Source organism: Dermacentor albipictus, chromosome 3 (assembly GCF_038994185.2).
Source record: "Dermacentor albipictus isolate Rhodes 1998 colony chromosome 3, USDA_Dalb.pri_finalv2, whole genome shotgun sequence".
In the NCBI taxonomy this organism is placed as follows: Eukaryota; Metazoa; Arthropoda; class Arachnida; order Ixodida; family Ixodidae; genus Dermacentor; species Dermacentor albipictus.
Window position 1 is genome coordinate 38,903,409 of NC_091823.1, and position 27,425 is coordinate 38,930,833.

A 27,425-nucleotide genomic window follows, 5' to 3' on the forward strand; every position below is an offset into this window, starting at 1 on the left:
TGTTACGAACAGTGCTAGCGCAACAACTTTCTTGTTTTATATGTGTGTGAATAGGAGCACTGTTTTTTCTAGGTATGCGTAGGTTAAAGGAGAGCGTTGGCAAACGCTACGGGACCCGCGGCTTATGCTTCAGTGTCAAATGCCGCGATACGACACGCTATCGTATCGCCCACAGTATAATCAGCTGTGAGGAATCATTTTATGTGAGGAATCAGCTGTGAGGAAGCCTTCAAAGCACTAAAGTGGCAACCTTTCTTATATGTAGAAAGCACCTAGGTAATGATAGGGTACCAGTAAACGTATATCAGCTGTCCAAGCTCTACGGGATTCTCTATTGGACAATGAAGTAATTAATTCATTGTAAGCAGTATAGTACATATGCCTTTCTTTTTCCTTTTTTTGTTGTCCGTGGCAGCGTTATCCTTGTGCCATAACATTGGAGGACGAGTGCCGAACTGCTCTTTTGTTTGCTGACTGAACGCGAATTAGATGCTAGCGTCTTGAATACTGCGCTAGCGATTCTTATTGTTTTTTTTCTCTTCATTTAACATCTGTTTGTTGTTAGTACATGCATTTGTTTTTTATAGCATCGTGTTCTTTTGTTACCTCTTCTTTGTTCTTGTTTTATTAGCTGAGTGATTTAGATAGCCAGTCCATTCCGTCACCGAACTTTCCATCCTTAGAAGCTACGGAGCTGAAGACGCTAACGTTTCCCACATTCGCGTTTTCAAACATAAACACAAATTCTTTGAGTCGCATGCATCATAAGACCGCTCAATGTGCTCGCGTTTAAAGCATACGTAAGCATTGTACTAGCATATACGTTTATTCCAAACGGCACTGGCGAATAATGCAAATGCTCTTTCCCATTAGTTTTGTTTTCCGAAACTGAACAGATACATATTCAACACAAATGCTTTCTGGTCCCTACGAACTTGCATATGCATTTCACAAATATTCACGTGTCCCATTTACTCACCTTGCGAACAGGCTTAGCATACCGCCGCGATAACAAGATCTCTCTTGACTGGGAACTTCTAGATTTCATCAATTCCAGCTAATTAGCAAGGAAACGAGCCGTATACGCCATATACCAGGAATAAGTACAACGAAGAAGCCCCAAACAGGCCGTGCACGATAAACATACGCGACGCGCGACGATTTCAGCGCGCCAAAAAAGACTGGCAGACGAGAGAACTGTCAGACCGAGGGGCTTATTTGCTCAAATCAGGCTTTCGCTTGGAACGCGAGAGCTCGCACTCTGCGCTTTCTCGCTTTGAAGAACAAAAAGTGATCGTTCGTCCCAGACGCCCCTTTGGCTTCGAAAATTTTCGTTTCATCCTAGCGACACGCTCGGTGCGTGAGAGTAATTAGAGTGTCACCCCCCTCAACCCCCGACCCCCTGTGCAACCTCTTCTTTCTTATCCAGCCCACATCTCCTCTAGTGCTCTGTCCAATTCCGCACGGGCGGACAAACAAAAGGGTCTTCCGACACGGTCCTGGGTAGCGGATGGGACGGACAGGACAAACGGGACCGCATTATGATTACTCGAAAGGAGTGAAAGGAAAAAAGAAAACAAGAATGGCGTCGTTCGCCCTGGAGGACATTAATAAATCGGTTTTGCTCCCGCGACGAGGGCTCAGAGAGGCGAGCGCGTGATCGTGCTGGGATGAGCGAAAGCATAACAACATAAGCACTGTAGCAAAAGGGGCAGCAGCAACAACAGCAGTATATACTGCAGCGGGCAAAACGCGACGCGCAAAGCTGACTGCTTTCTGTTCACGACAACTGAACGCACAGAGTGAGAAGGAAAAAAAAGAAAGAAGGAAAGTAATTCACTCGGTGCTGATAACTAGGAGCGAAGAAAGCTCGGGTTAAAAGGATGCCGATCGGGAATACGAAGAGAGAGAAGCGGCAGGCACCGCACTTCTCTAGAGGAAGAAATGAATGGAAAACAAGGACTAGCTGTTCGATTTGATTGCGCTCTGTGAAACCCGAGGGGGGTGTCTAATGGGGCGGACGGTTGGGAAATGAAATGAAAGAATAAAGCACGTCAAAGCTACAGCCTGAACAAATGATGCCGGAGTGGGGGGAGGGGGAGGGGAGGTGGCTGTAAACAAACACGCGCCTCTGTATAGGGACGCTTGCATAATCGAAATCTCGAGCGCCGCACCATTTCGCACGGTTTCTTTCCTCTCTCGCTAGCATGAAGACAGAGTTGTTTCGCCTGGAGATGCACGATCAAGTGAACGAGCCCACGGCTGAACTTATGTTTAAGTAAGGCAAGGCATTAGCAGCGGCTAAGAAAAGAAGGAAAGAGAGAACTAAAGAAAGAAAGCAAGGAGCGATATAATCGCGAGGGATGCTGTCTTTCATCGAGGAGTTTGCACCGCGGAGTCTGGACGCACACTTGTATATATACCGAAGAGTATCGTTTCCAGGAAGGGGATGCATGCAGAGAAGAAACGAAGTCGAGTTCCTAATGGTTCTCCTTCGTTCTTATCTTCGACCGGCTAGAAGCGGGTGCGGCACAGAACCTCGGACCGAGTCGCTTTCTTATCCACCGTACCAAGATGGGAAAGAAAGCGTCGTTGCTTTGAGCATTCGCAGATTCTGGCGCCGCCGCCGTGATGCGCTGCGGCGGGCTTGATGTCACGCAGGACCACCACGACAAGAAGGTTCGGAGCCGCAAGGTATACCAAGCTTTCTCGCCCCGTATCTCTCTCTCTCTTTCTCTCTTAGCCGTCAGATAATTTTTCTCGACGCATTTCTTTCTCTTTTCTCAGCAACGAGAACCTACCGCATCTTTTCTTAGGCACGATCGCTGCTAAAGAAAAAAGTTATAATAAAGCGGAAAAGAGGCACGTTCGCGAGCACTTGGAACTGTGCTGAGACGTCCGGATGCCATCGAGGCAAAGACTCGCCGGCTGGACCCGCAAGAGGCTCAAATCGCGGAAGCGTTTGTCAAACTCTCAGCCTTCCGTTTTCTTGTCCTTTCGTTTTGTTTTCTTTTCGTTTTGTTTTTCCCGCGGCGCTCTCCACTTCACATCGAGACAATTTATCAGCCCTCGCCCGGGAGACAAAAAAAAGGAACGTGCCGGGTGAGTACACACTTCCGCCCAAATCGCGGCTGCGGCGCGAGCGCTCCGCGTCAAACGAAGAGGAAAGAGGACGCGCGCACGTCGCCTTGGAGATTCCTTCTCTTCTGCGAGACAGAGCGCGCGCGTATAGACAGTCCCTCGATCGCTTTAAATTCCGCCCCGGACAGGGCGATGGTCGAACGCGCATCGGCTGCGCAGCCCCTAACGGAAGCGCGGAGCCCAGGAAGCGTTCGCATAGCCAAAAGTTCCGTGGAGAAACGCGAGGTGGCGTTCCTGTCGCTCGCTATATACGTGCCGCGGTACGTGGTTTTTCGGCGCGGAAACACGAGTCCGTACTGAGACGATCCCGCGTTGTGTCCCCCCACCCCCCTCGTGGAAGTCAAAAAGTCGACCTGCGCGACTTTCGCGGGGGCTACTACTCCTCGAGGAGGGCGAGAAAGATTGATGACTGCGGGCCCTGACCCGTTGCTGGTCCGCCGCAGCGCGCCCAACCTGACAAATGGACCTCCGCTGTGGTGGAAGATGCTGAGGCGAGCGTATATAGTACTAGAGTGTATACGGTGCGCGTAATGCCGGTGGCCCGTCGCGTGTCCAGGATTTGGACGAGCGTGACCTTGTCGCGATTCTGGTATACCAGAGACGTCACGCAAGCATCCAAGCTGTCCGTGAGAAAGAAAGAAAGAAAGAAAGAAAGAAAGAAAGAAAGAAAGAAAGAAAGAAAGAAAGAAAGAAAGAAAGAAAGAAAGAAAGAAAGAAAGAAAGAAAGCGAAAGGGGGGTTGTGTCCTGTCGAAAATGTGCCGTGTTGAACACCCGCAGACCTATACTGTCTTAGGTGGCGTGTTCAGAGTATATCCACGGGTATATTTCGACGGCCTGGATAATGTACGTTGGCTGATAAAGCTGTGCCGAGTAACCAAGGTAATAATACGTCTTGTGGGTTATAATTGACTTGTCCAGGAAGAAACAAGTGCAACGACACCAAATAGCGCCCAATAATTTTGTCTTTCTTTTCCCTGTGAAAGCCACAGTACGTCTTTTTTTTTCCTTTGCTATCCAAGAAGCTCCATCAAGAACCGAAAACGAAAACACCGAAGAAGACCGCCAAGAATCGTGGGAGGCCATGCTTGCGAGCCCGGACTTGCAGGGCCAGCGAAAGCTGGTGAGCCTTGCTGCAGGGCAGGGAAGCAGCAAGCGCCAATGGCTATCTGGACTGAGGAGGCCACCCGCCTTGGGTTAAGAAAGAACTCTTTCTCACTGATTCGCTTTATTAAATGCTTGTTCTCTCTCTCTCTCTCTCTCTCTCTCTATCCAACCCCGTTCTTCCTGTAAGCATGTCAACCACCTTGCAATGTTCCGTTTGGGCAGCGATAATGACGGCACTGAAGAAACAGCCATGTTTCACTTTCATGCTTCAAATAAGTGCGAAAGGCGCAGTATTCAATTACCAGCAAGACCAAAGTCGGCATATCTATATAGTTTCGATTCCAATTATTTTCCTTTTCGTGATTCGTCAATATGGCCAGAACAGCGCTCCGCATACGTGGTAACCAGAATAATGCAATCGTGAGTGCAGATAAGAAAGGTATAAAATAATGCGAGACGAATCCGTACATTTTTACCGGTACAGTTTTCTTTTCCAGCGTCTTAGGTGAAGTATACTTGGCCTGAACAGCTGTTGTTCTATCGGAGGGCTATGCAGAAGGAGAGAAGCGCCTTCGGCCAATCAGCATTTCAACAGTAGACGAAACGGACATGTTACCCACCATGGTTGCTTAGTGGCTGTGGTGTTGGGCTGCTAAGCGCGAGGTGGCGGGATCGAATCCGCGCCATGGCGGCCGCATTTCGATGGGGGCGAAATGCGAGAACACTCTAAAGAAGCCCATGTGGTCCGAATTTCCGAAGACCCCCACTATGGCGTTCCTCATAATCAGATGGTGGTTATGCCACGTAAAGCCCCATAATTTTATTTGAAACGGGCATCTCCACTAAGTGGATAGTTACAGAATACCCCCACCCCTTCATGTGCGAAGTGCTACGTTCCATTTGAAAAAGTGATGCACAGACCATAACGTTTTTTTTTTTTTTTGCGCTACTCAAAACTGCAACCTCTGCTTGAAAAAATGGCTGTGGCTTAGGTAAGGTTAAGCCCATGATGCGAAGCATACTATCCTTTATTTTAGTTGTTGAACCACTGTTTAGCTTGGTGAACTGCTGTTGCTTGGCTATATTTGGTTCGGCTAGACGAAGAAACAACTCATGCGTTACTCTGCTTCGCATTGGACGCCCCGCATTGGACGCGGTGAGCGTCGAGCAACGCAGCGTTCGGCGCGGCAACGAAATGTGCGCCTGAGCAAGCGACGCACGCCTGAGCCTTAGAAACAGCTCATTTCTAAGGCAACACCGCATTCACTAGAGGCGCTTTTGTACCGCTTTGAAGCATCGTACTCGTGGCTCAGTGGTAGCGTCTCCGTCTCACACTCCGGAGACCCTGGTTCGATTCCCACCCAGCCCATCTTGCAAGAGTTGAGCCAAAGCCACTTCTCCTCTGTCGTGACGTCATGGTGTCACGTGGTATTCAAGGCGACGACGCCGCGCCTGAGGGGCTGGGTTGAGCCCTCGTAATATGCTTCGCATAAAAAATGTTGCAACGCAGGTCTCCGAGATAGATAGATAGAGAGCAAGGACAGGAAAGGCAGGGAGGTCGACTAGACGAGCACCCGGTTTGCTACCCTACAGTTGGGGTAGGGGAAAGGGGAATAGAAAGAGGAAGAGATGGAGAGAGTGAGCACTGAGTGCGTGTGGGAGGATGCACAGGGCCATTATAAATGGTCTCTTAAGCCGGTTTACTTCAAGTAGTGTACTATAGTGCACGAATCGCTTTTCGTGTCTCTGGGAATTGGTTCAATGACGGCGTTTTGCGCAAGACGCGCAAAACGCGCGTCTTGCGTCAAGGGACAAGCCGATAACTGTGACAATCCGGTGAAATACGGTCACTGCCAACAAGCTAAAAACGTACGCGTGGTGTGGTAGCGGTTTCTCGGAGAATGAAGATGAAACGTTTTGCTCAGAACGTCACGGCGAAGATGCAGGGCCTTTCAGTTATGGGGCTGGCCGTTTATCGGGGAAAAAGCGGTAAATCCGATTTGGGAATTTTCTTTTTGCTTTACGCTGGTCCAGGCAATGAGACATCCAATAAAAACAACCGAGTGCAGGTTCCGTGCAGGTGACCCTGCAGAATATCCCAGCGCGATCATTCAAGGCGCCGCGCCGACCGAGCTCAAAAACCGCGCGAAACGCTCTCAGAAAAAATCTGTCAAGCAGCGTGAAAAGCCGAGGAAATAATCCTCGTATATGCCGAGGCCCCGTTCCGTCTCATTGATCCGTCGCGCCCTATTGCAGCGGCGCGCAGCTCAGTAAGAGCGTGCGAGTTTCGATAAAGAACCGAATACGGCAGGAAGGGAGAATTGGTCAAAAGCGCTGAATATACGCGCGCAGAGGCGTGCGTGGCTTTGCTCTCTCAACACATGACTCGCACTCACGCGCATCGATCAGATTTTGCCGCCACGGTTTTGACTTTCTCAATGGCCTTCCTGTTTGACTCCAGCTCTGGGTATTATTGGCAGCAAGCTAACACGAGCCGAGAGAAGCCCGAGCCACGAAAAGAAAGGAAAAAGAAAAGTAAAAAAAAAGGAAACGACGCCAGCAGAATGGCTATACGAAATCCCATCCCACTTCGCTCATGGGCGGTTCGGTAGTGAAAACAAGGCTCGCCGGAAAATCGACGTCTATCCGCGAGGCCGGAGAAAGGGCGACGAATACGGCGCCTATAGCGGTAATCCGAGAGAACTGAATGCACAGTTGTTTTTCGCGGGGGGGTCCCTCCCGCTCCCTGTTGATGGATGTTGGGCATTCGCTGTCAATCTGAGAACGTTTCAAAAAAAAAAGAAAAAGTAGAAGAAGACGAAGAGGAATTGCAAAGCACCGCCCTCTTTTCTCCCGGCCCGTTAAGTATAATCCAAGTGCATACGCGCCACCCAAGTGTCGCAACGCGCCCTGGAAGACGCAAAAGTCGCCGCGCCACAAAGCTAAAGCTGAACAACCAGCCCGGCGTCAGCGTCAGCTTCTGCAGGAATAACTGTCTTCATGTACAGACTCGAGAACAAAGCCTTGTTTCTGCAACGAAGATCTTACTTGCTATGCTTGGGTTTCGTCTTTGTTCTATAGGATTCACCTTACTTTCCTCGATCGGCCGTATACACGCAGATATGAGGAGAAGGCTCGCTTGCTCCGGTTACACCTGTCTTAATGGGCCCGCGTACGTGGACGACGAAATGCGGCAACGTGCTTGCAACTCACGGCGCAACAAACACGAAAAATGAACATTCTCAAGGAACAAACCCTTCCATACGACATGCGGAGCAGCCATAGAACAACGGCTGACGAGGTTACTCGATTCCCTTTTGCATTGACGCGCTGCCGCAGCACGGAGTCAGGTGATATTAGCAGAAATGAGATCGAAAGCGAATCTGACACCAACTATCCAGAGTAAAGGGGGAACGAAGGCGGATTTCTGCACGCTGCACAACAGCGAGTCTGGAGGGGTTCATAATTCGATATAGCGTTTTGTTTCATCTCTTCTAAAAACCTATGCCGTGCCCTCTCAGTGGCGACTTGACGATCTTCTCGGACTCAAATTTCGTGCCCGTCATTGTGCAGCGCGACAGGGAATAAGAGCATCTGGTTTCAGTTAATGGGGTTGGGCCGGGGAGTTTCGCACGCACACGTCATAATGAAATGCACGTTTGCGGTCGTACTCGCGTCAAAAGTAAGAAAGCTTTCCTTTGGCGTTCCGCAATTAGAGCCCCTCCCAGGACGTCGCGACCAATTCCGAACCCGTCCTTTGATTCGGTTCATAGACTGCGTGCATTTCCATGTTCGGCTCGTAAGTTGTTACTCGTGTTACAGCAAGTAAACGTCATCGAGAACGAATGTTTTTCTTTTTCTTCCTTTTTTTCTCTCTTTCAGTTCAAGGTTTATTCAATATCCACCATATGTTTTCTGCACACAGTGAAGTTCTCGGAACTAGCAGAATGGTTTCCGAAGAGCTACTACCGTCGTCACTAAGTGTAATTACACTCCATTATAGCGTATCATTTTTAACTGCAGTCAGTACCAAACACAGAACCAATGCATTTACGGATCGACTGTTTAAATGCAGCTACTATCCGGTCGTTCATATATGCAGAGTTCCTTCCAGAAAGATAAAAATGATATGTGAAAGCTATTGATCGAGTAACACATGACTTCGAAAAGAAGCATATAATTGAGAATAACAAAGGTTAAAGCACTTTAGCTTAGGCGGTGGCATATATTAGCAATAAGCCAATAACAGAAGAATACCGCCGCTCAATATTTCTTTTATTCTATTTGTTCGTTTTTATGCCCGAGAAATCACGACAGTGAAACGCTAATGTTTGCCGCATGTACATCGAGGTACAAAACAAAAATGTTTTTGCTTGCGCACTGGTAATCGATCAGTCGTCGAGTATTACTGTTAAATGTCAACGCGGAGAGAGGGGGCATGCAGTGACAGGACAACGTCAGTGTGCACATAATGAAGCTCACGTGGTCACTTGACAATGTGCCTGTCTGACTTTGACGAATGATTTTAGCAAATTAATTGATGCGCGACACAAGTATCGTTCAGTCACAGGAATATCCGCGAATATACCGACGCTCCAGTAATTGCTCACTGAGCTGTATTTGTAGCCAGTGCTCTATCCAGAACATGGTGCACACAATGTAAGTTGGAAAAACGAAAACGTATCTGCGAATAAAAGTACTTTTCTACTACATAGCTTTCTTGATATTTTTCGAGAGCTTGTTCTATCTTTTTTGTTTGTATGTGAAATCCCGGAACCTTTGGGCTAAATGTGGCAAAACCTAAGCGAGCACAATGGAATCAATGCAAATGAACGATCACCGTACGAGACACAACATCGAACAAGACGATCCGTAGGGAAAACAAAAGGGCCCAAATGGAAGCAAACACTTAAAGGTACTTAACCATTGATCAAAATACACTGAAGCCCATAATGGCATCTTCGCGTTTCAAGCGAGTGTACATGGGCGCTCGCAAACAGAGTTTATGTAAGCATGCAAATGTAAAACAAAACAAAGGAAATAATGACAGGTTGCAGAGGTAGCTTCGAATGCGAAGTCTAATCACTGCGCCGAAATAAAAGAAAGGGAAGGGAGGTGGGGGCAAGCGAGGCAGGTAATAAAGGAAAAAAAGGAAGAACAAGAAACGGTGATCGCATCGTAGATGAGAAAAGTTGCGAGAGAACGATTGAAGGGCCAGGGCTTTCGAGTGAGAAACAAAGAAGAGCGCGACCGGAATGGGAAGTCGATACAGACGGCGCAGGAAAGGACGCAGAGAAGCGAGCATCGTTCACGTAACCAAAGCCACGCGGACCGGCGCGCGCGCGCGCAGAAATGGAAAAGTTAGGAGATAACAGATGCGAGCGACAGGCCAATTCCGGAGAGTTGGCGGGAAAGGGCTCGCTTGATTGATGAGCCGGTCGGAGGAGCGCTTTCCCTGCGCCGCGCCAGCGTTAAAGAGCGCCCCCGCATAGGCAGAGCAAGCTCACGCCAGGAGGAGAAAGCGAACGCGTCGCGTGGACCGGGGGCCTTGTTACTTTCCGATTTCCGTTCGAGATGCACACGCGCGCGGCGCAGACAAGGGAGCGCGCGATACGCTTCGCAACCGTTTCCTCGGTCACCTCACCTCGGCTGTCACCGTCTCCGTGGCGCTCGTTTGTTTAGTGTCTCCTAATGGGAATGTCTCGTTGCTCGAATTCTGAAGGTACCGATGATGCGCCGCGCTTTTTATGAGAATAACAGGTGTACAGGTTACATACGCGGCTGTCCCCCCTGTCTTATTCCTCGTAAAAGAAAGACGCGCTCTCGTTCAGAAATTGTGCCCCTTCCTCGCAGTGACATTCTCGTGCGGAAGATTGATACTGCCATTTAGATCGAGCAAGGGCGGTGACGAAAAAAACAAAAACAAAACAAAGGTAGTGTCTATATGTAGTCGTTTTTCTCTTGCCGGGAGGGCACGTGGCACAAAATGCCGACGCGGGAACTCGTCGCACGCATTACTGTTTGCTTTCAGTTCTGTTGCGCACTCGCCGGAAGCGGAGTGAGATAATTAAGACTTATCAGCGCGACAAACAACGACCGCGGTTTGACGTGGGTTGCTCTCTTCATACTCGATTAAGACGTAACTCGCGAAGTTCGATAGATCCTTCGCGAGATATATCTCTGCCTTGAGTTAGCATTTGTTTTGTGGTTCGTGGTATCCCAGCGACGAATGAAATGATCTGAAAAGGAGAACACCGGCCTGGGCCATTACTGCCCGAACATCTGATTCCGCGGACTGTTGAAACAAGTTGTAGCGACTGGGTCATCAATTACGAAATTCGATTTGCAGACGAAGCGCAAGACGTTGTTCTGCCTTAGCTCAAAGTCCAACTGGTACTCTTCCCTCTCTCTCTCTCTCTCTCTCTCTCTCTCTATATATATATATATATATATATATATATATATATATATGTGTGTGTGTGTGTGTGTGTGTGTGTGTGTGTGTGTGTGTGTGTGTGTGTGTGTGTGTGTGTGTGTGTTGTAATGAAGCAGACGCGTCTCGTGTTTTTAGTGGCAGCTCGAAGACGATGACAATGACGACTCAGGCGGTGACCGCGAGAGCTCGTGCTGTTCGGTGCTGCTAATCTGCAGCTATACTGATTATCAAATTTGTAATTAAATCTCGTTACATTTTGCGGAACTTGCTCGAATCCCTCAAGACACCCTGGAGCTCCGCATTCATAGGTTGCCCACCAACACCATGAATATCTGGCGATCCTGGCTTCGGCTATGTTCTTTTTACTCCTGACTGAGCTTACATGACTCGACGCCAAATGGCTCCATCATAGATGTCATTATTTGCTGCTTTCTCTTCATCGACAAACTCTCCTTTGTATGTGGCACATAAACACTGCGACAAGACTTAACAGAAAAAAAAAATGAAAAGGGGCAAGACATGTGTAGATGACCGCATATGTTCTGCTTCACGATTGCTATCGAGTGTAGGGAGATACAATATTAAATGCCAGAGGCATAGTGAACGCGACTACAAACATCCACAAAAATTTCGGACCATCCCCAGCTCCACTTCAACCGAAAACGCAACTACTTCAATGCCGCCATGGCATCCTCCCGAACACGCGGCAACCGTGGAGACTGCTTTCGTATGCTCGAACCGGCGCATGAAACTCGAACAGTTCACTGTTTCTAAAAAAGAAATATAGGTAGAGAAAAATATCCCATACACGTACCGATGCAGCGACGCACAACCAGTGAGTTCGACGAGAGAGTCAGCGCTTTCAAACTTTATTTTTCTCTAACATCCTCCTCTTTTCTGAAGAGCTGTGGTGTTGTCTTGATTATAGACCGTGTTCCTCCGCGGTGGAGGTCCCGTCAGTCTAGGGCCTATTGAGTGCCTGAACGGCCCACCAGAGGACGCCTTTTCCCCACCCGCTTTCAGCTCTTGGTTTCCGGCCCCTCCTCCTATCCATCCACCCATCAATCAGCTGCGCAAACAGGGCCGCAACAGAGAAGAAACGAAACCACTTCAACCTCGGTGTCGCTCGTGGGAGAGAGAGGTCATGAGGACGAGGATATTTGAATCGAATCTCTTACGCGTTCATATTGCGCCATGTTTCCTTATCTCGGAGAAGACGTAGAGAAAGCGTGTATTTGTCAAGTCATCCCGTGTCTCGTGAACATCCACGTTTTCGCTTGGGAACGACTGCGACCTCGGCGACTGACCTGTACAAACGCCTGTTTGGCACTGCTTGCGCGCCATTGCGTCCTCCTTCCCTTCCTTCCTATCTATCTATTTGGTTCCTCATTCCACTGCCCCAGCTTACAATAACCAACAAGACGTTCTTATGATTAACATCCATGCCTTCTTTGTCTTTCTTTTTCTCTCTGTCGTAGGTACTAGAAGAACACCGAAAATTTATTACTACGTATGAGCATTTTCTTTCAACAGAAACGGTTTACCATATACGCTACATGATAGACCACAGAAGCAGGTAGGTGAACCACGCAAACTTTGTGGGAGCTAGTTGGCTGCTCCACAAGGTAGATAGGGTATCGAGTGTTTGAAAGAGGAGTGCACCGGTACAGAAAACAACATTCAGGCGCGCGGCAGAAGACAATGTGTGCGGGAGAGCGGCAGCTCAAATTTTTGAAAATTCAGGAGTGCAAGTCAAAAATGCCCGCTCGTATAAGGCTATACTTACTTGCTGATTATAACTGTTGTTGATATATAGCGCAACAATCTAGTTAAGGTGGTTATGAGAACTGCAAAACAGCCGTTTACTCAAGCGTAAGGTCTTCCGTATGGGCTTACTTAAGGCATTAAACAATAAGCTAGATGTTCTTCGTATAAAAGTTCTACCGAAAGGATTGGCGATCACGTCTCCTTTGCGCATAGCGCAGCTGACGCATACTCAGGAATTTTGGACATTGCTCCTTCGGCAATCTGTTGAGCTTCGGCACAAGACACCAGCGTAACGCAATGGGTAGCACTTCAAGAATTAAATTTCAACATGCAAACCTAGTTTCAACAAGTTTCTCTTGGCAAGGTCAAGAGAGTACTTGCCTCTAATAACATAGGCATTTGTGACACTTAGTCGGCATTTAGTGCGGCATTATCAGTGTTTTGGTCCTAACCAAAACATTGCTACTAAGTAAAAACGAAGTTAAGATAAGTGCCTTGAAGGCGAATGTTATTAATAGGAAATGTACTCTCTCGACGCAGCTAACTGAAGCTTCTTGAAACTGGGCCAATCTCCTAAAATATTTTTTTATTTGAAAACGTTGCCCATTAAGCGTGTGTAGTGCGGTGAACTTCAACAAATTTTGGAAAGGAGAATGTACCAAATCCCTGGACGTGCACGCGCTCTTGCTCGTCAAGCCATTTCCGAGCACGTTGAAGGAACTATCGCGACCAAGGCACTGACTGAAACTGTGCACCTTTGTGAAGGCGGTTGCGGCGGTGGTCTTGTGGCGCCATGGATCCAGCGCTCGGCGAATGATGGATTAACACCTCTGAGCTTTAGGGCATGCCTTACAATTTCTTCCGGCCTTTGGTTAGCTTTTTATACGCTCGTTTCGTGATCTGACACATGACCGACAAAGGGCTTCAGACGAAATGACACGAACTAGTACACACTCGAAGCATAACTTGCAATTGCAAATGAAATTTTGGTAAATTACACAGCTCGGAGGCACATATGACACACAAGAGGATTCGAACAAGAATACGCGAACCATGTGCAAACACCAACTACTTTAGTAAGACGTTTATGAGTGCTAGTTGGTTCATCTAACTAAGTAGTTCAACTAACTACTCGCTCGCGCAAGCAAAAGTCCTTGCGCTGACAGCCCAGCGGTCTCGTGATAACACCGGCCGCAGGTCACGCAGTTGAGAAAACGAGAAACGCCACTCACGCGTACCTGAGGGCGGCCTGCGGGTCCAGCTGAGGCGGCGCGGCCTTGGCGAGGTGGTGGTCGGCGCGCGAGGGCGCTGCGCCACCCAGCGGGTGGTGCGGCGTGGCTCCCGGCAGAGGGATCCCCATGGCGGCGCTCAGCAGCCCGCCCGGGTGCGGGTGCGAGCCCAGGGCGAGGAAGGGCAGCGTGGCGTTCAGGTGGGCCGCAGCCGCGGCTGCCGCCGCCTGCTGCGGGCTGAACCCGTTGGGCAGCAGGGCGCCCCCGCCGCCACCGTGGTGAGGCTTGTCCGCTTGTTCGGCTGCGCGATCGGAATAGAACGGGAGGAAAAAAAGAAAGAGTTGTCACTCGGAGAAATACAAACCTGTCGACAGCAAGAGTCAGTCTAAACACGTGGACGGGCACGAGCATCTGAGATGACATCAACTTGTTCGTTGAGCAGCGCAAGACGAAGTAAGGCACTCAAGAAAGAAAAGAACGACGGACAGTGCTGGCACTGGTAACAATTATGCTTTTGTTTATCAAGAAGAAGTAGCATCAAACCCCATATGATGTCATTTGTTCGCATTGTGCTTCCCCGTTTATACGCAATTAGGACCACATTTCAAGCCTCCTGGCTCACTCTAACGGGGAGAACTCAAGTTTTCGAACAGCGCCATTGACAGAAACAGCAAACATAAATGCGAAGCCGGAGCGATATAATAGCAATGACTTGCTGCCGCGTCGTAGCCGGGATGTTACTGAAAGAGGGATGGAGCGGAGGGGATAGCTCATGGCTGCGGAGTCATTTGTGCATGTACGAGGAACCAAAGTGATTATATATGGAGGCTGAGAAGTAAAGTTATTCTTCAGCTTTGAGTTATGTTCTTCACTCTTTGTTGTTCTACAGCTAACTGCATAGTTGTCTGTTAGCTATAGTCCCCTGGCAGTGACACAGGAAAACCGGGAATGAAGTCGACAGTCTGAAGGGATCTTCTCTAAGCGGGAAGTCTAATGTAGAAAACAGAACTGACGACGCCCAAAGTGAAGAAATTATTTTTTTAAAAATATCCTGGTTAATAATGAAGAAGCTTGCAGGCAGTGTTTACGCTGTCATGGAACACGGCCGTCCAGAAGTGACGAAACGGGAAATGCTCGCGTAACGACTGTCGGTGAAACCGGCACTATAAGCCTCGAATACATAGATGAATCCTGGCATGCGATGACAGGAGAGATAAAGAAGAGAAAGGTCTGGAGGGTGAGGCATGTTCCGCAGGTTCAATTATACTGACGACAAAGCGTGAGCAAGCGTTCTCCACTCTGCACACACCACTCACTCGCATCCGCTAACGCGCACGCGCACACGCACACGCACGCGCTAAAATTTGTACGGACGAATGCGATTACAGAGCGACATACACACAAGGACACGCGATGACATGCAAAGAACATAAAAGTGCTGGAAACACGAGAAGCGTCGAGACACTACAGCAAGCAGGGCGCGCCTCTGGCAAGGGAAACGAAAGTCAAGGGAGCGAGCGCGTAACGCAATATTGTCTCCAACAAAGGGTAAGAAGAAACGAAGAAAATGAAGCTCGAAACCGTGCGGAGTAGCAGAATATCCGTTCTTCTTGCGCACAGGCAAGGCACTCGCGTTCCATCAGCGAAAGTAAGCACAACGAGAACAGGGAGCGCGTTTTTCGGACGGCAAAACCACCCGCGCCGGTGGATAGAGACCTCGGAAACCAGGGAGAGATGGAATTAGCGCAGCGTTGGAATATGCACGAGGCCGGGCGAACATCAGGCAGCCGCTGCCGGTGGGCGGGGGAATCGCCGCGCCGTACTTCTCCGCCGCCGGGCCGATGGACTCTGTAGTAAGGGGGTGGGAGGAGGGGGGTGCAGCGCATCTCTCGCCCAACGCAAGAAGAGTGCTGCTCGCCGCACAAATTAGGTTTCTTGAGAAGTTCCTCCAGTCAAAATGCATACTGCGCTGCCTCTCGGCTAATACTGATCGAAAGGAGTGCGCGCGGAGTGAAGCGAGCGGGAGTAATTTCTTGGTTCCTCGCAGCGCTGGCTGCCTTGTCACACGGCACTCCTTTCATTTCTTTTGTTTTCTCTCTTTCTATCTGTCTTTGCCTCCTTTTCTTTTTCTCTTGCTCGGCGTACTGTTATCCCACTCCTCCGTGCGCTTGATTCTCGTAATAATTTTTGGATCCCTTCCCTGGCTCCCGCATTAAGCGCCGTCGAGTGCTCTGCAAGCACACACCATTTCCGCGGCCGTCCATATTTGAGAGCCGTACAGCGAAGCTGATGCCCTGCGCGTCTCGCTTCATAAAGGAAGGACAAAGAAAAAGAAGAGAAAAGCAGGGGGAGGGGGCAGCAAATTCTTCATTCTTTTTCTTTTGAGCTGTTCTTTCTGCTTTGACTTTTGACTCCCTCTCGCACGAACTTAAATTTCCTGCTTTCTCTCCCGTTTTCATGCTTTAAATCTTTAGTATTATTATTATTGATCTTTTTTTTTTACTTCCTGCTCGGCTCTGCACGACAACTTGGCTCCGTGCTTTTAGCGTCTGTCTCCGTACTCGCTATTATTCCCAGATCCTAAAAGCATAACCCGTTCCTGTCACGATTCATCCATTCATTTTTGAGGAACCCCGGATGACCGGGGTTTCTCAACTCACTCAGCGACATAGCAGAGCGAAGAGCAAAGCAAATTGCGCTTGCGTGAAATCTCGCGGTGCGCACAGATAAAGGCTGCTTCTCGACCTGCCGTGACTTATACATATGCTTGAGAGGAAGTTTCCAGAGTGACAGGGACGCACAAACACTTGTTCGCGAAAGTGTGAAACTAGAAATTCAATTTCACGTTTTATGAAGTTTGCGAAGAAAATTATTGCGTTCACGGGTGACTTGCGAAAGTATTCGTGTCATATCGTTGTGAGGAGAAGGAGAGAGGTGTCAGTGGTGTCGCATGCAATCACAGAAGCGATCGTATTCAGAGAAAATTTAGTGAATAATTATTTGCTGTTCATTTTTCTTGTTGTTGTGATTCTTTCTGTCCAGCTCGAGTCTTGGTTTCATGCCGTTCTTCCGGTGGAGATGATGCATTGGAAGCTCCATTGTAGTTAAGAAATATGAAAGGACGTTTCCATTGCAATTGAAAGAACACGGGACGGGCGATATAGGAAGTGGGCTTTCGAAAGAGGTCACGAAGAGAAAACTTGCCCTTTCGAAGTCTAAGGTGGGATAAGAAACAATGAACAAAGAAAAGTGAAAGAGCGACGAAAAATTACTAACCACAAAGATACAACATGCGGAAAAGGGAAAGGGGTGGTGGAGGGGGTGGGGGGCGAGGAGTACCTTTGGCATTGAGGGTGGCAACAAGATCGCCTGTTTTGAGCTGTCGTTCTCTACACGTCGTAAGAATGCAAAGCACACGGGCCGCTAACACCAAAAATCCGAGTCACTATTTGCATACAATGTAAATGCCACTTTTCTCCCTCGCCGCGTAAGTTCACACTTTCGCATTAGCACAAAGAGGGGCGCTCCTACGCGGTCCGGCTGCAAGAATCAAAGAACGCGCGAAACTGCCATGTCTGGCGTTTCATATGAAATACGCGACAAGAAAGAGGGCAGATATAGAAAAAAAATGAAAGAGAGAGTGCGAGTGAGACAGTTGGAAACCGAAGGCACACGGAACGCCACACGGAAAACACGCCGCAGCGGGACAGTTTTGACGGATTGTTCGGCCACCCATAACAACCGGCCATACATACATATACGCGCGAGTGCGAACAAGAGGCCGAGGAACAGGAAAGGGGACACCACCGGGAAGAGGCAAAACGGAGCACCAAGATCCGCCCACCGCGGCACCTTCGGCTCCGCTCCCTTCTTCTCCGAGAGAGCGATCCCGAATCGCGCGGACGGTCGCGCATTCAACAGCGCTCTCTCTCTCCCAGACTTTGTTCCCCGAAAGCGTGGGGAGAAGAGGAATACGTTTGCGGAGACGCTCGCACAACTCCGTCACCCCTCCTGGGGCCGGAGGCGATATTCTTCCCTCGCGAAACGGCATGCGGCACGGTCTCGTTCGCGCGGTGCATCTGTTCGGCCCCGACGAGATGTGTGCGACCCCGGTTGTGCCTGGCAAAAGCGGTACTGTGAGAGTCTGCGCGATCCCCCCTCCCCCCCCCCCCCCTCGCGGCGCAGCGAGCGAGAAACACTTCGCCGCCGATGACGGTGCACCTTCAACACGCGAGATTTCCATCGAATCTCGTATGCGTCCGAGCACGGAGTGGGAATTGGCCTTTTTAAAGTTTCAGGACTTGAGAGACGCGATGCTCTGGAGTGCGCTGAGCACGTCTCCGAGGTCTGCGCGACTTTTTTCCGACCTTACCGCCCATTTGAGTTTTCCCCTTGTTTCTCTCTTTTTCCGCGTTTATTTCGTTTCGTTTTTCTTTTTTCTTTCGCTGTTGGCATCGTGCACTTTCAGAAAGGCTGGAAGAATCGCTGCGAAGTAAAGCAGATTGTAACGTTTTCGCGTTTGCATGCAAAGTCTAAAGCACGTTCGAAAACCTCCAACAAGGCTTTGCTTCTGTAGCCCAGATTTTCTCATTCTAACGAGCGTACTATGTATATTCATGTGACCAGCCGCTGTAGCTCAGCGCCTACTGGTGTTTGCACTGCTGAGCAAGAGATCCGGAGTTTCACGTGCCAGAACCACGATATGATTATGAGGCACGCCGTAGTGGAGGACCCCCGATTAATTTTGATCACCTGAGGTTCCCTAACGTGCAACCAATAGACGGTACGTGGACAATTTACCATTTTGTTGCCATCGTAAGGCGGCCGCCGCTAACGGATTCGATTCTGCGACCTCGTGCTTAGCAGCTTATCATCACAACGCCATAACCACTAAGGTACGACGGCTGCTTTGTATAATTTCCCCTAGCACATGATTCTTTCTGTATAATTCATACAACATGTGCTAGTACTATACTAAACTGGAGCGCTTTGCCCGGCCAGAATTCAGCAGTTTCTTTGTTTTTGTTTTTCTTTATATGGCAACATAAGAAAAGAAAGGAAGAAGCCAGGAGAGAAAGCGCGAGCAACGTAATAGCGAGCAACACGCGGGGACGCATATAGACGCAGGTTTGTCTTGCAAAACATGCGCGAACTGCACAAATGCGCGATTCCACGCATCCTCTGTTATGAGATCGAGGCGCGGCGTTGCCCGGTGGCGGGTGATCTCGGGCGACGCGACCGTGCTAAAAACAGCCCCGCGGTCTTCCATCATTCCTCGCGCACGGCGCCTCCTGCGAGGCGGGTTAAAATCTCCAGGAGCACGTGAAAGTCACTTCCCTCGCCCTGCACATGCCCACTCCGCGCACGCGAAAGGGACGCGAAAAGGGATACCAAAACGAACAAACAACGAGCACCGCGAAGGCCCGATGAACACACTGGCCGACCCCTTATATATAGCGTATCGCTGCGGCAGAACCGCAGACTCTAGCCCAGGTTCTCCTCCGGAGTGCCACGTACATAGAGAATAAAAATAAATAAATCGCGCACGTCAGACGCACGTGCGTTATACGGTGCACCATCGCATTTCCCCAACGCATAGCGCTCCCTTTGTGTCCGCAGTTTTTGATTCGACGCGGCTGCTTTCGATGTGGGTACGGGTTACGCGCGCGCGGCGCGCTTCAAGGACTGCGAAGAGCGGCGAGGGCGAAACCTGAAAACAAGTCAACGACGAAACATAAAGCGAGAAAACCGTATCGGCGAGTGTTTCCCGTCAATCGCGTTGATTCGGAGTGAACCTGACGATTTCCCGGGTCGGGCCCGCGATGCTAGCCAGGGGCTGACGCCCTCCGCGCGCGCGCGCCACGCCGACCGACCGCCCGACACGCGTGCGCGGGCTGCTGCTGCTGCTGCTATAATCGGCCAAAGAAAAGGGTGGTGGCCGCGGCGCCTTCCACGCCTGCAGCTCGAAGAGCAACCCCTGATCGGTTCGTTCTCCCGTATAAGCGCGCGAACGCGAGCCCGCGAAGGCGTCGGCCTCTCCCAAATAACGCCTCCGCTCGGCGAGAGAGCGGCCGCCGGTTTGTTGTTCTTGCGGCTGGATGCGCGTAGCGGTCCTCGGATGCAGAAGCAGCAGCACGCGCCAAAGATGCACAGGTGCGCGCAGTTAAGAGCGACGAAATAAGCGACGGGCCAAAATTGCAGCTTCGGCGCTTATATATATATATTCCTGCTTGATAAAAACGTGTTTCATTGTGAAAGTTGGAGAAGGCATTAGCCTCGCCGGGGGCCAAAGTCACAAAGCTCCCTGAGAACACTAGCGGTACGTAGTCACGCTTATAAAGCTTGACTGGGACGATTTATGGATAGTACATGAACAGCCTATGTACTTCTGTGCTCATTTGTAGAATTATGCTTTTGTTTGTGCATATCCTAGAGAGGTAATGCAGGCAATATTTCATCAAACAAAAGCTGCTTAAGTCTGTAGGCTATTTATATACGATTTATCGACTCATAGTACGTATTTTAAACACTGTGAAGCTAGGGCGTATAACTTGTCCACGTTCGTTTTGAGTATATGCCTTTATATGTACGAGAAGTTAGATGTCTGTCGATTCCTGTCACCTAATATAGACTCGTAGTCAACAGAGTGTTGGTAGACTTTCTATGAACTATTTGCTCGGGCGTCGCTGAGGAAGACCTGTTGCCGGTTTCGTTTCTTCCGCTTAGCCAGCCTTAACCACCACTGCCCTTGTATACAGACTAAGAAAATTGTGTCTACATGGTGTGTAGACTTCATGAACGAGTGCTTCCGGAGACTCCCTATAACGGGAAACATAATATTAACGGTAGCCGTCTCCGGTGCTGAGGGTAAACACTACCTAGAGATGCAACAACCAAGGTTCTGGCTAGGTGCTAATCATGCATGTGATAAAGGCCCAGTGAGTTGGCACCAGCATCCTTGTAGCTCTCACAATACTGCACGCATCTTGCGGCAGACTCTAAGCCACGAAAGCAGCACCGGCGAAAACGCCAAAGAAAACTGAGACTGTTATAAATGAGTCGTAGAAGGCGTTAACCGCGGAGAGCTAAACAAAAGGCTCCACCTTCTCGCAGAGCGAGCTGGCTTCTTTTGTAAACATCGCAAGCATAGCGTAGAGCCGATGGTCTGTATCGGGAAAACGAACGTTGAAACGTATAAATCTGATAATTCCTGGAGCGGCCCGAATGACTTTTCTACAGACTGTGTCCGCTACTTTTCTTTCTTTTTTGCGCTTCCAAAAGTAAAATAATCTCAGGTGCTTACGTTTTTCGCCCGCCAGTGTATACACATTGTTTTACTAACGTAAAAACACCATCAGCGTCGGCCCTGCGGTTAGCCATTATAAAATGAATATGGATAACTTAAACATTAGCGACGATATTTGTAGATCACTTAACCTTCCTATACACTTGTTCTTTTGACCATACAAATGAAAAATTATAGACAGAAGTCTTTAACATTCATATTTCCTCTGTACTGTTACGGTCCATATACTATACCCAGTGGCCTGTAAGGAGCTCTTTCGACATTAGTAAGCAAAAAAAAAAGTCCGGTAGTCTATCAAAAGACAACCTACAGACTTAATTCGAAGGAGAGCGCCTACAGTGGACTTCCTGAACTGTCTTATTTTTTTTTTTTTTGTAGGTCGTACTGCACTAAAATGTCCGAGATCGCGAGTTCAACTTTCTCTGGTTCAGCTGTGTTCAGACAATGTCGACAGCAAATGCACGCGAAAAGAGTTTAAGCTTCAGCTACGAGCACATTAGATTTAAACACGGCCGCATTGAGACAGCCCCGAAATTGCGTGGCTAAATGTTCAGGTTGAGTCTCAACCTGGGCCAAAACGTATTACCGTGGGTATTGTCTCCATTGCCATAGGCCACCGCCATCGTGCCAACGTTCTGTTCAACCCCTGGCGTGAAGGTGTGGGCAGCGACGTGATTTTCATGGAAGCCTATTTTGGCAAGTTCATTTTAAGGATGCGAGACTAGCAACAGAAGCATGCTTATAACAAATTCAAATTTCAAAAACGGCCATAAGGTGTCTTCGCAACCTCGCTGTTTACACCGACGCGCCATTGCACGTAACGATAAGATCAATACGTACGACGGTAATGCTATAGCTTTCCTCTAAAATATGCCACATAATAACGGATAAGTCCATGTAATGCGTATGGAAGTGGTATGTTATTGGTGGTCTATTAGAGGTACAGAACGGGTGTCAAGGGAAGGGAAGCACCGTCTAGGAAGGCAGATAACTATGATGGGTGATTAAACTTGGAGTCGCATGCATAGGCTGGTATCAGCTGGCGTCCTAGAATGGACATAAAAGGCGGCCACTACGACGACGACATAGATTACGATGATGACGATGATTATTATAAAGAAACGATAGGCATGTATAGCCTCGGCAACAGACAAGAAACCGTTACACGTGCCGGCCACTCTGTTCGGCCGAAATGACAAACATGCATGTGATTCCGTGTATTCGTCACTGCACTCTCGGATTCACGTAATACCAAGTAGGCAGGTATTCCTACCACTAGCTAGTCAGTTATTGTAGTCGAAATGATGCATGCATGCGTTGTCATATGTGCTTGCGTCAATAGACTTTAGCAAGCAAGCGGAGGAAAAAAAAAAGGAACACACAGCGATGTGGGCAAGTCCGAATTGTTTGCTTTCTTTCTCTACAAAACATGATGGTGGCCTCAGTAAGAGGAGATCGGCGAAGGAGCCCGCCCCGTTACCTGCGTAAAAATCAAGCTTCGTCTCCCTATTCTTTTCATTCTCTCTACCTCTCATTGTTCGTCCATAATTCGCGCAAAATTCATAGCGGAGCTGTCTTCTGTGCGTCCCCGTAAAATGAGGAAAATTCTATTCGTATATCACATATGACTTGTCACGGCTAACAGTGCAGTTAACACGCGCCAAATTCTGACCGCTGCGCTTGTCTATACGTTTTTACGTTGTCACAGAAGATGAGATTTAGGCCCTACTCACACGAAGGAAACGTGTGGCTATGGCCGCTGTATGTAAAGATAAGATAGAGGGAAAAGCGATCCAAAACGCGAGCAGCACCCGAAACGGAGCTCAAGACAACAGGGAAATGACAAGATGAAGTCGCCGGTGTATGCAAACACACACAAGCACAAAATCGGCAGAATACAACACGAGGGAAGGAAACCGAGAGAGCGACGCAGCCATCTCGTCCCGCGGCTTCCGATCATCGTCAGTCTCTGTCAGAAAGCCTTTCTGAATCTTCGGGCGCGCGGAGTAAATTTCCCAGAAACTGAATATCGAAGCGCGTGGCTGGCGATTTCCCGCGCTCCCTTCCTTCCCTTCTCTTGTTTCTGCATTCCTTCACTCTTCCTTTTTCTTCCTTCTTTCCTCTCTCCTTTCCTTCCGTTGTTTCCCTAAAGCTCGAGCACTCCCAAATGCCTTTCTCCCTCCTGCTCAACCCTCCTCCCCCTCCTTCCTTTGCCTATCATTCTCTTGCACGCACACGCGCAAGGCACTGTCTTCCTTCACTACCAAACCCTTCTCTCCCTCCTCCAACCGCCGCACTTCCTGACTCGAACCGGTCTCGTATTATCACTGTTTCGTTTGTTTTCCAGTCAATCTTTTGGCGTCGCTTTCCCGAAATTTTGGGGGGGGGGGGGTTTGTTTCTCTCCCTTCTTGCTCATTTTCGTGCCTTTCTTTTACTTTCTGTGTCTCGCGGTATTTTTTTTATGTTCTCGCATTCAGCGTGCTTCTTCGTCGACGGCCTGTCGCCCGAGACGTCCTCCATCATTCTTCGCGTTGCTCTCTTTAGCGCATTGCATCTCGCTGCCGTCTATTTCCTCGGCCCGGGGCCCGGCTCGCGCAGTTCGTATGCGCATTTCCTCGCCGCACCCTTCCGCAGTGCGCTGCGTTCCTTTATCTTAAGAATGGGTTCTGCGCATAAATATTGCATGCGCCAATGCGAGCTCTGGCCGCTGTTTCAGCCCGGACTACAGCGTACGGGTCCCTCGGTGGCTGAACAGCCGAGTCTTTCTCTTCGATTCGATCGATAAGCATTAAGGTTCTGCCAGCAAGGAACGTCAGAAGCAGGTGAATATGCACGCAAACACACGCGTTTGTGCTTGCCTCATGTCCCGTAGAGTACAGTATCGGTTGAGTTACAATATTCTTTACCCGATTGGCTTGTTGCTATTTCATCTCTGCTACTGCTGCGTATACATGACTCTGTCACAAAGAACTGTCATCTTGCGCCACCTTGTATTCGAGGTGGCGACGCTGCTTGAAGCAGATTATTCAGCGTGGAATTGCAAGTCCATGCCTCAATTTTTCCATGCAGAAGGTCAAGTTCATGCTCCAGTTTCTATGCCCTTCTCTTCTGGCGAAATAAGAACTGTAAAAGCCTAAATGGGAGTTCAATGATAGCTTAAAATCACCACCGGGTTGTCATATAATACTGGTTCAGCAAAGCGCTTCAGATTGCAGACACTTTTCATAATTTTCAGGCAGTTCGCACAAACACAGTTTGCTTGTCACCCACCGTGGTTACTCAGTGGCTATGGTGTTGGGCTGCTAAGCAAGAGGTCGCGGGATCGAAGCCCGGCCACGGCGGCCGTGTTTCGATGGCGGCGAAATGCGAGGACGCCCATGTGCTTAAATTTAGGTGCACGTTAAAGAACCCCAGTTGATTACGAGCAATAAAAACAGCGCTAAACGACGGGACGAATGAAAGGCCACAGACAACAGCTGTTGTCTGTGTCCTTTCACTCGTCCCGTCGTTTAGCGCTGTTTTTATTGCTCGTAATCATGAACCAACCAGCCCAAATGCGCACTCTTTTGCAACCCCAGTTGGTCCAAATTTCCAAGGTTCCACACTATCAGACCGTGGTTCTGGCACGTAAAACCCCCTAAAATTTAGAAAAAGTTTCCTTGCCTTATGACATGGAAAATGTGGTCTGGCTCTCGTGATCAAATCATGCTCAAAAGAAAATCCCCAGCGATTGGAGCTAGCATTTCTTTCTATTTGAGCCATCATCGGTGTCCCAATTAGTTGGGTAAACGTGCAATGCAGAGAAGCCCACTTGGGAATTAGGAAAAGTGTCACGCGCAATACTGAATGTTATTTGTCCATCTCTACACAAATGTGTTTACTTTGTGCCTTATTCAATTTAATAATTTGCTATGCACCACCCTGTAATGATTTCTCTGAGCTTGCTCTATTCATAAATAAATAAAATAGAATAAATAAATTACTCGGACATATGTTTTTTATGTTGCGCCCAATATGAATCCTGCTATAACCAAACACACACTAAATAAAGGTCATATACGCCTATGTTGTAGCCGCACGTTCAGACAATATTATTTATTTTTTGAGAACCTCCCATAAGTCCGGCGTCCCTTAACAGCATATATCCCGAGATTTATCCGAATTGTTCCTGCGTGGCCTGTGGTGAGCCTGCTACTTTGCCTCACATGCTCTGGGAGTGCGGGTCGCTAGGCCCGAAGTTCACCAAGGAAGAGTGGCACGCGCTCATGCGAAGTCCCGTCTTTGAGGACCGAATCCTGGCCGTCCAGCGCGCCCTCGATCGGGCAGGCAGACAAGATCTGTCAGACCCGTCGTGGGATTAGCCGGGTGCGCGTTTTATCGCGTTTTGCTGGACCAAATAAAAGTTTATTCACTCACTCACTCATTTGCCAGATGGTTACACCTTTCGAGTTCCAACAACTCTATTTTCACAAACTATTTCTCGCCCTTCAGCATCGAATCCACCACTATAAAACAGCAGGTTCGCAGCTACAACTACTTTACGGCTCCTGGTATAACCCGTCCACATCGCAAACACACGCAGCATTCTATAGTGTACCCATCGCCTATAGGCAGATAGAGATCGATACATTTTATCGTTTATTCGCTCGAACGCACGCGATATACGACTTCGTAAAATGTCGCCTCTGCGTCTTATCAGTCCTCGACGTCGGGCGTAACATCGGGGTCTCAACGAGTACCAGAGTGCATGTGAACGCTATACGACATGGAATAAACGTTCGCACGAGGCTGGGCCGCTTTCAAACGCAGTTTCATCAGGACCGCAGTTTCGAGGTTTTTCAACCCGACCAGGCAGCACTGGCTCGGTACAAAGCGCGCCGCCCCTTACAAACCCACCTACCTCCCACTTTCCGATTCCTCCGAATCTTCTGCAGCCCGATCGTCTTTTTCGGTTTACGACCAGAACGGCGTGTTAACTTCTCGATTGTCGAAGCGCGCTTCTGTTTTCCTCCGAGCCTGTAAAAACGAGCGCGTTCGACTGGTGCGCCGCGGACTACGTAAACTACGCGTGTAGACAAAAAAAATAATAAAATAAATAAAGGAAAGGCTTGGGAAAGATCAAATACCGCAGTATATACACGAGTCCGGCGAGCATACGCAAGCTTCGAGATGTAAATGAACGAAATACGAGACCGGGAGGCAACGAGGTTGAAAGAAAAAAAAAAGTATAGGCGGAATGCGAGGCGCGGTGATCGGGGAACATTCGACATCTTGTCTCGGCCGCGCAGTTCCGGCGGCCGTTTTTGTTCGCGAGCGCAGCGCGTTTGTTCCTCCCGACGAGGACGAAGACGACGGCGACGGCGCCGGCCGGGGAAGGATTTTTACGGCCCCGCGCGTGCTCGGCGGTTAATAAAAGCGAAGTAACCGTAAAACTATATCAGGCCAATAAAAGCGTGAGCTGTCCTGTATATAAATGCCCCCCCTCCACCCCCCCTTTCCCCTGTTTGCCACTGCTGCTGCTGCCTCCACTTCTCACTCTGCTTCTTCTATCAAATGAGGGAGAGAGAGAACTCGAGACGGAATGTCGTGCACGTGGTGCGACCAATAAAAAAAACCCGCGCTTCCCTGTCTCGCTTGCTGCATATTCCGCCGCTTGCATCTTCAACCAGCGGCGAAGTGTGGGTAGCCTTCCATTTTAAGGAGCCTCCAACGGCAGATAGGCAGTCGCTGCAGAGGAAACAACTTGCGCGCATATCCAGCGATGGCTCGCCTTCCCTCCCCCCCCCCCCCCCCCCCGAGAGTGTATACAACGTATATAGCTCCGGTTGAAGCTCTCTCGCTCTAATTTGAATTTCATTCTGCCGGCTCCGAAGCACTGGCGAAAGCACGAGCACGCTATACATGCACTCGTAACGACGCGAAAAGGCTGGGTAGGCCTGACGGGAGAAGGACTGAGGGCATGGGAATTGGAGAACACGTAGCAAAGGCGCTAAGGGAACGAAAAACATATAGAGAAAACAGAAATCGACGCGGCAAGCAACACAGATAGCTGGTTCAACCAAGGTTCGATGCGATATCAAAAGAAAGAAAGATACAGCCAGAGCGGTGAGGATGAGTGTGTATGTGTGTGTGTGTAGAGAGTGAGGGCATTGCGCAGAACAGCGACGTCAGGCACAGTCCCGCTGCTAACGCCGCCGAAGCGCGCTTTTCCAGAAATAATAAATTTCCCCAGTCCGAGGCGCCGAGAGAGTTGAAAGATAGTTCGCAGACTTCGGGCACGGGGAAATAAAACGCGCCCTGGAGGCGAGCGACCGAGTGAGCGAGCGCTGGGCGGCGGAGAGGCTCCGCGGTGTTGGTTGAGAACGCGGCGACTTTACGATTGGCGCGCGCGCGTTCGAGCAGAGGCTGTCTCCATCACTCGGCGTCCTTCCTTGTATCCT

General features: G+C 49.3%; 1 protein-coding gene across 3 annotated transcripts in view; it reads right to left on the reverse strand.

Moving 5' to 3' along the window:
• LOC135902594 (dachshund homolog 2-like) overlaps positions 1–27,425 on the reverse strand; it is a 255,132-nt gene that overhangs the window by 69,735 nt on the left and 157,972 nt on the right. For 2 of the 3 annotated variants that reach the window (XM_065432786.2, XM_065432788.2), the window contains one exon: positions 13,682–13,979. In XM_065432786.2, coding sequence (XP_065288858.2) covers positions 13,682–13,979 — 298 coding nt within the window. The remainder of the gene's footprint in view (positions 1–13,681; positions 13,980–27,425) is intronic. The other variant, XM_065432787.2, reaches the window with a different exon arrangement.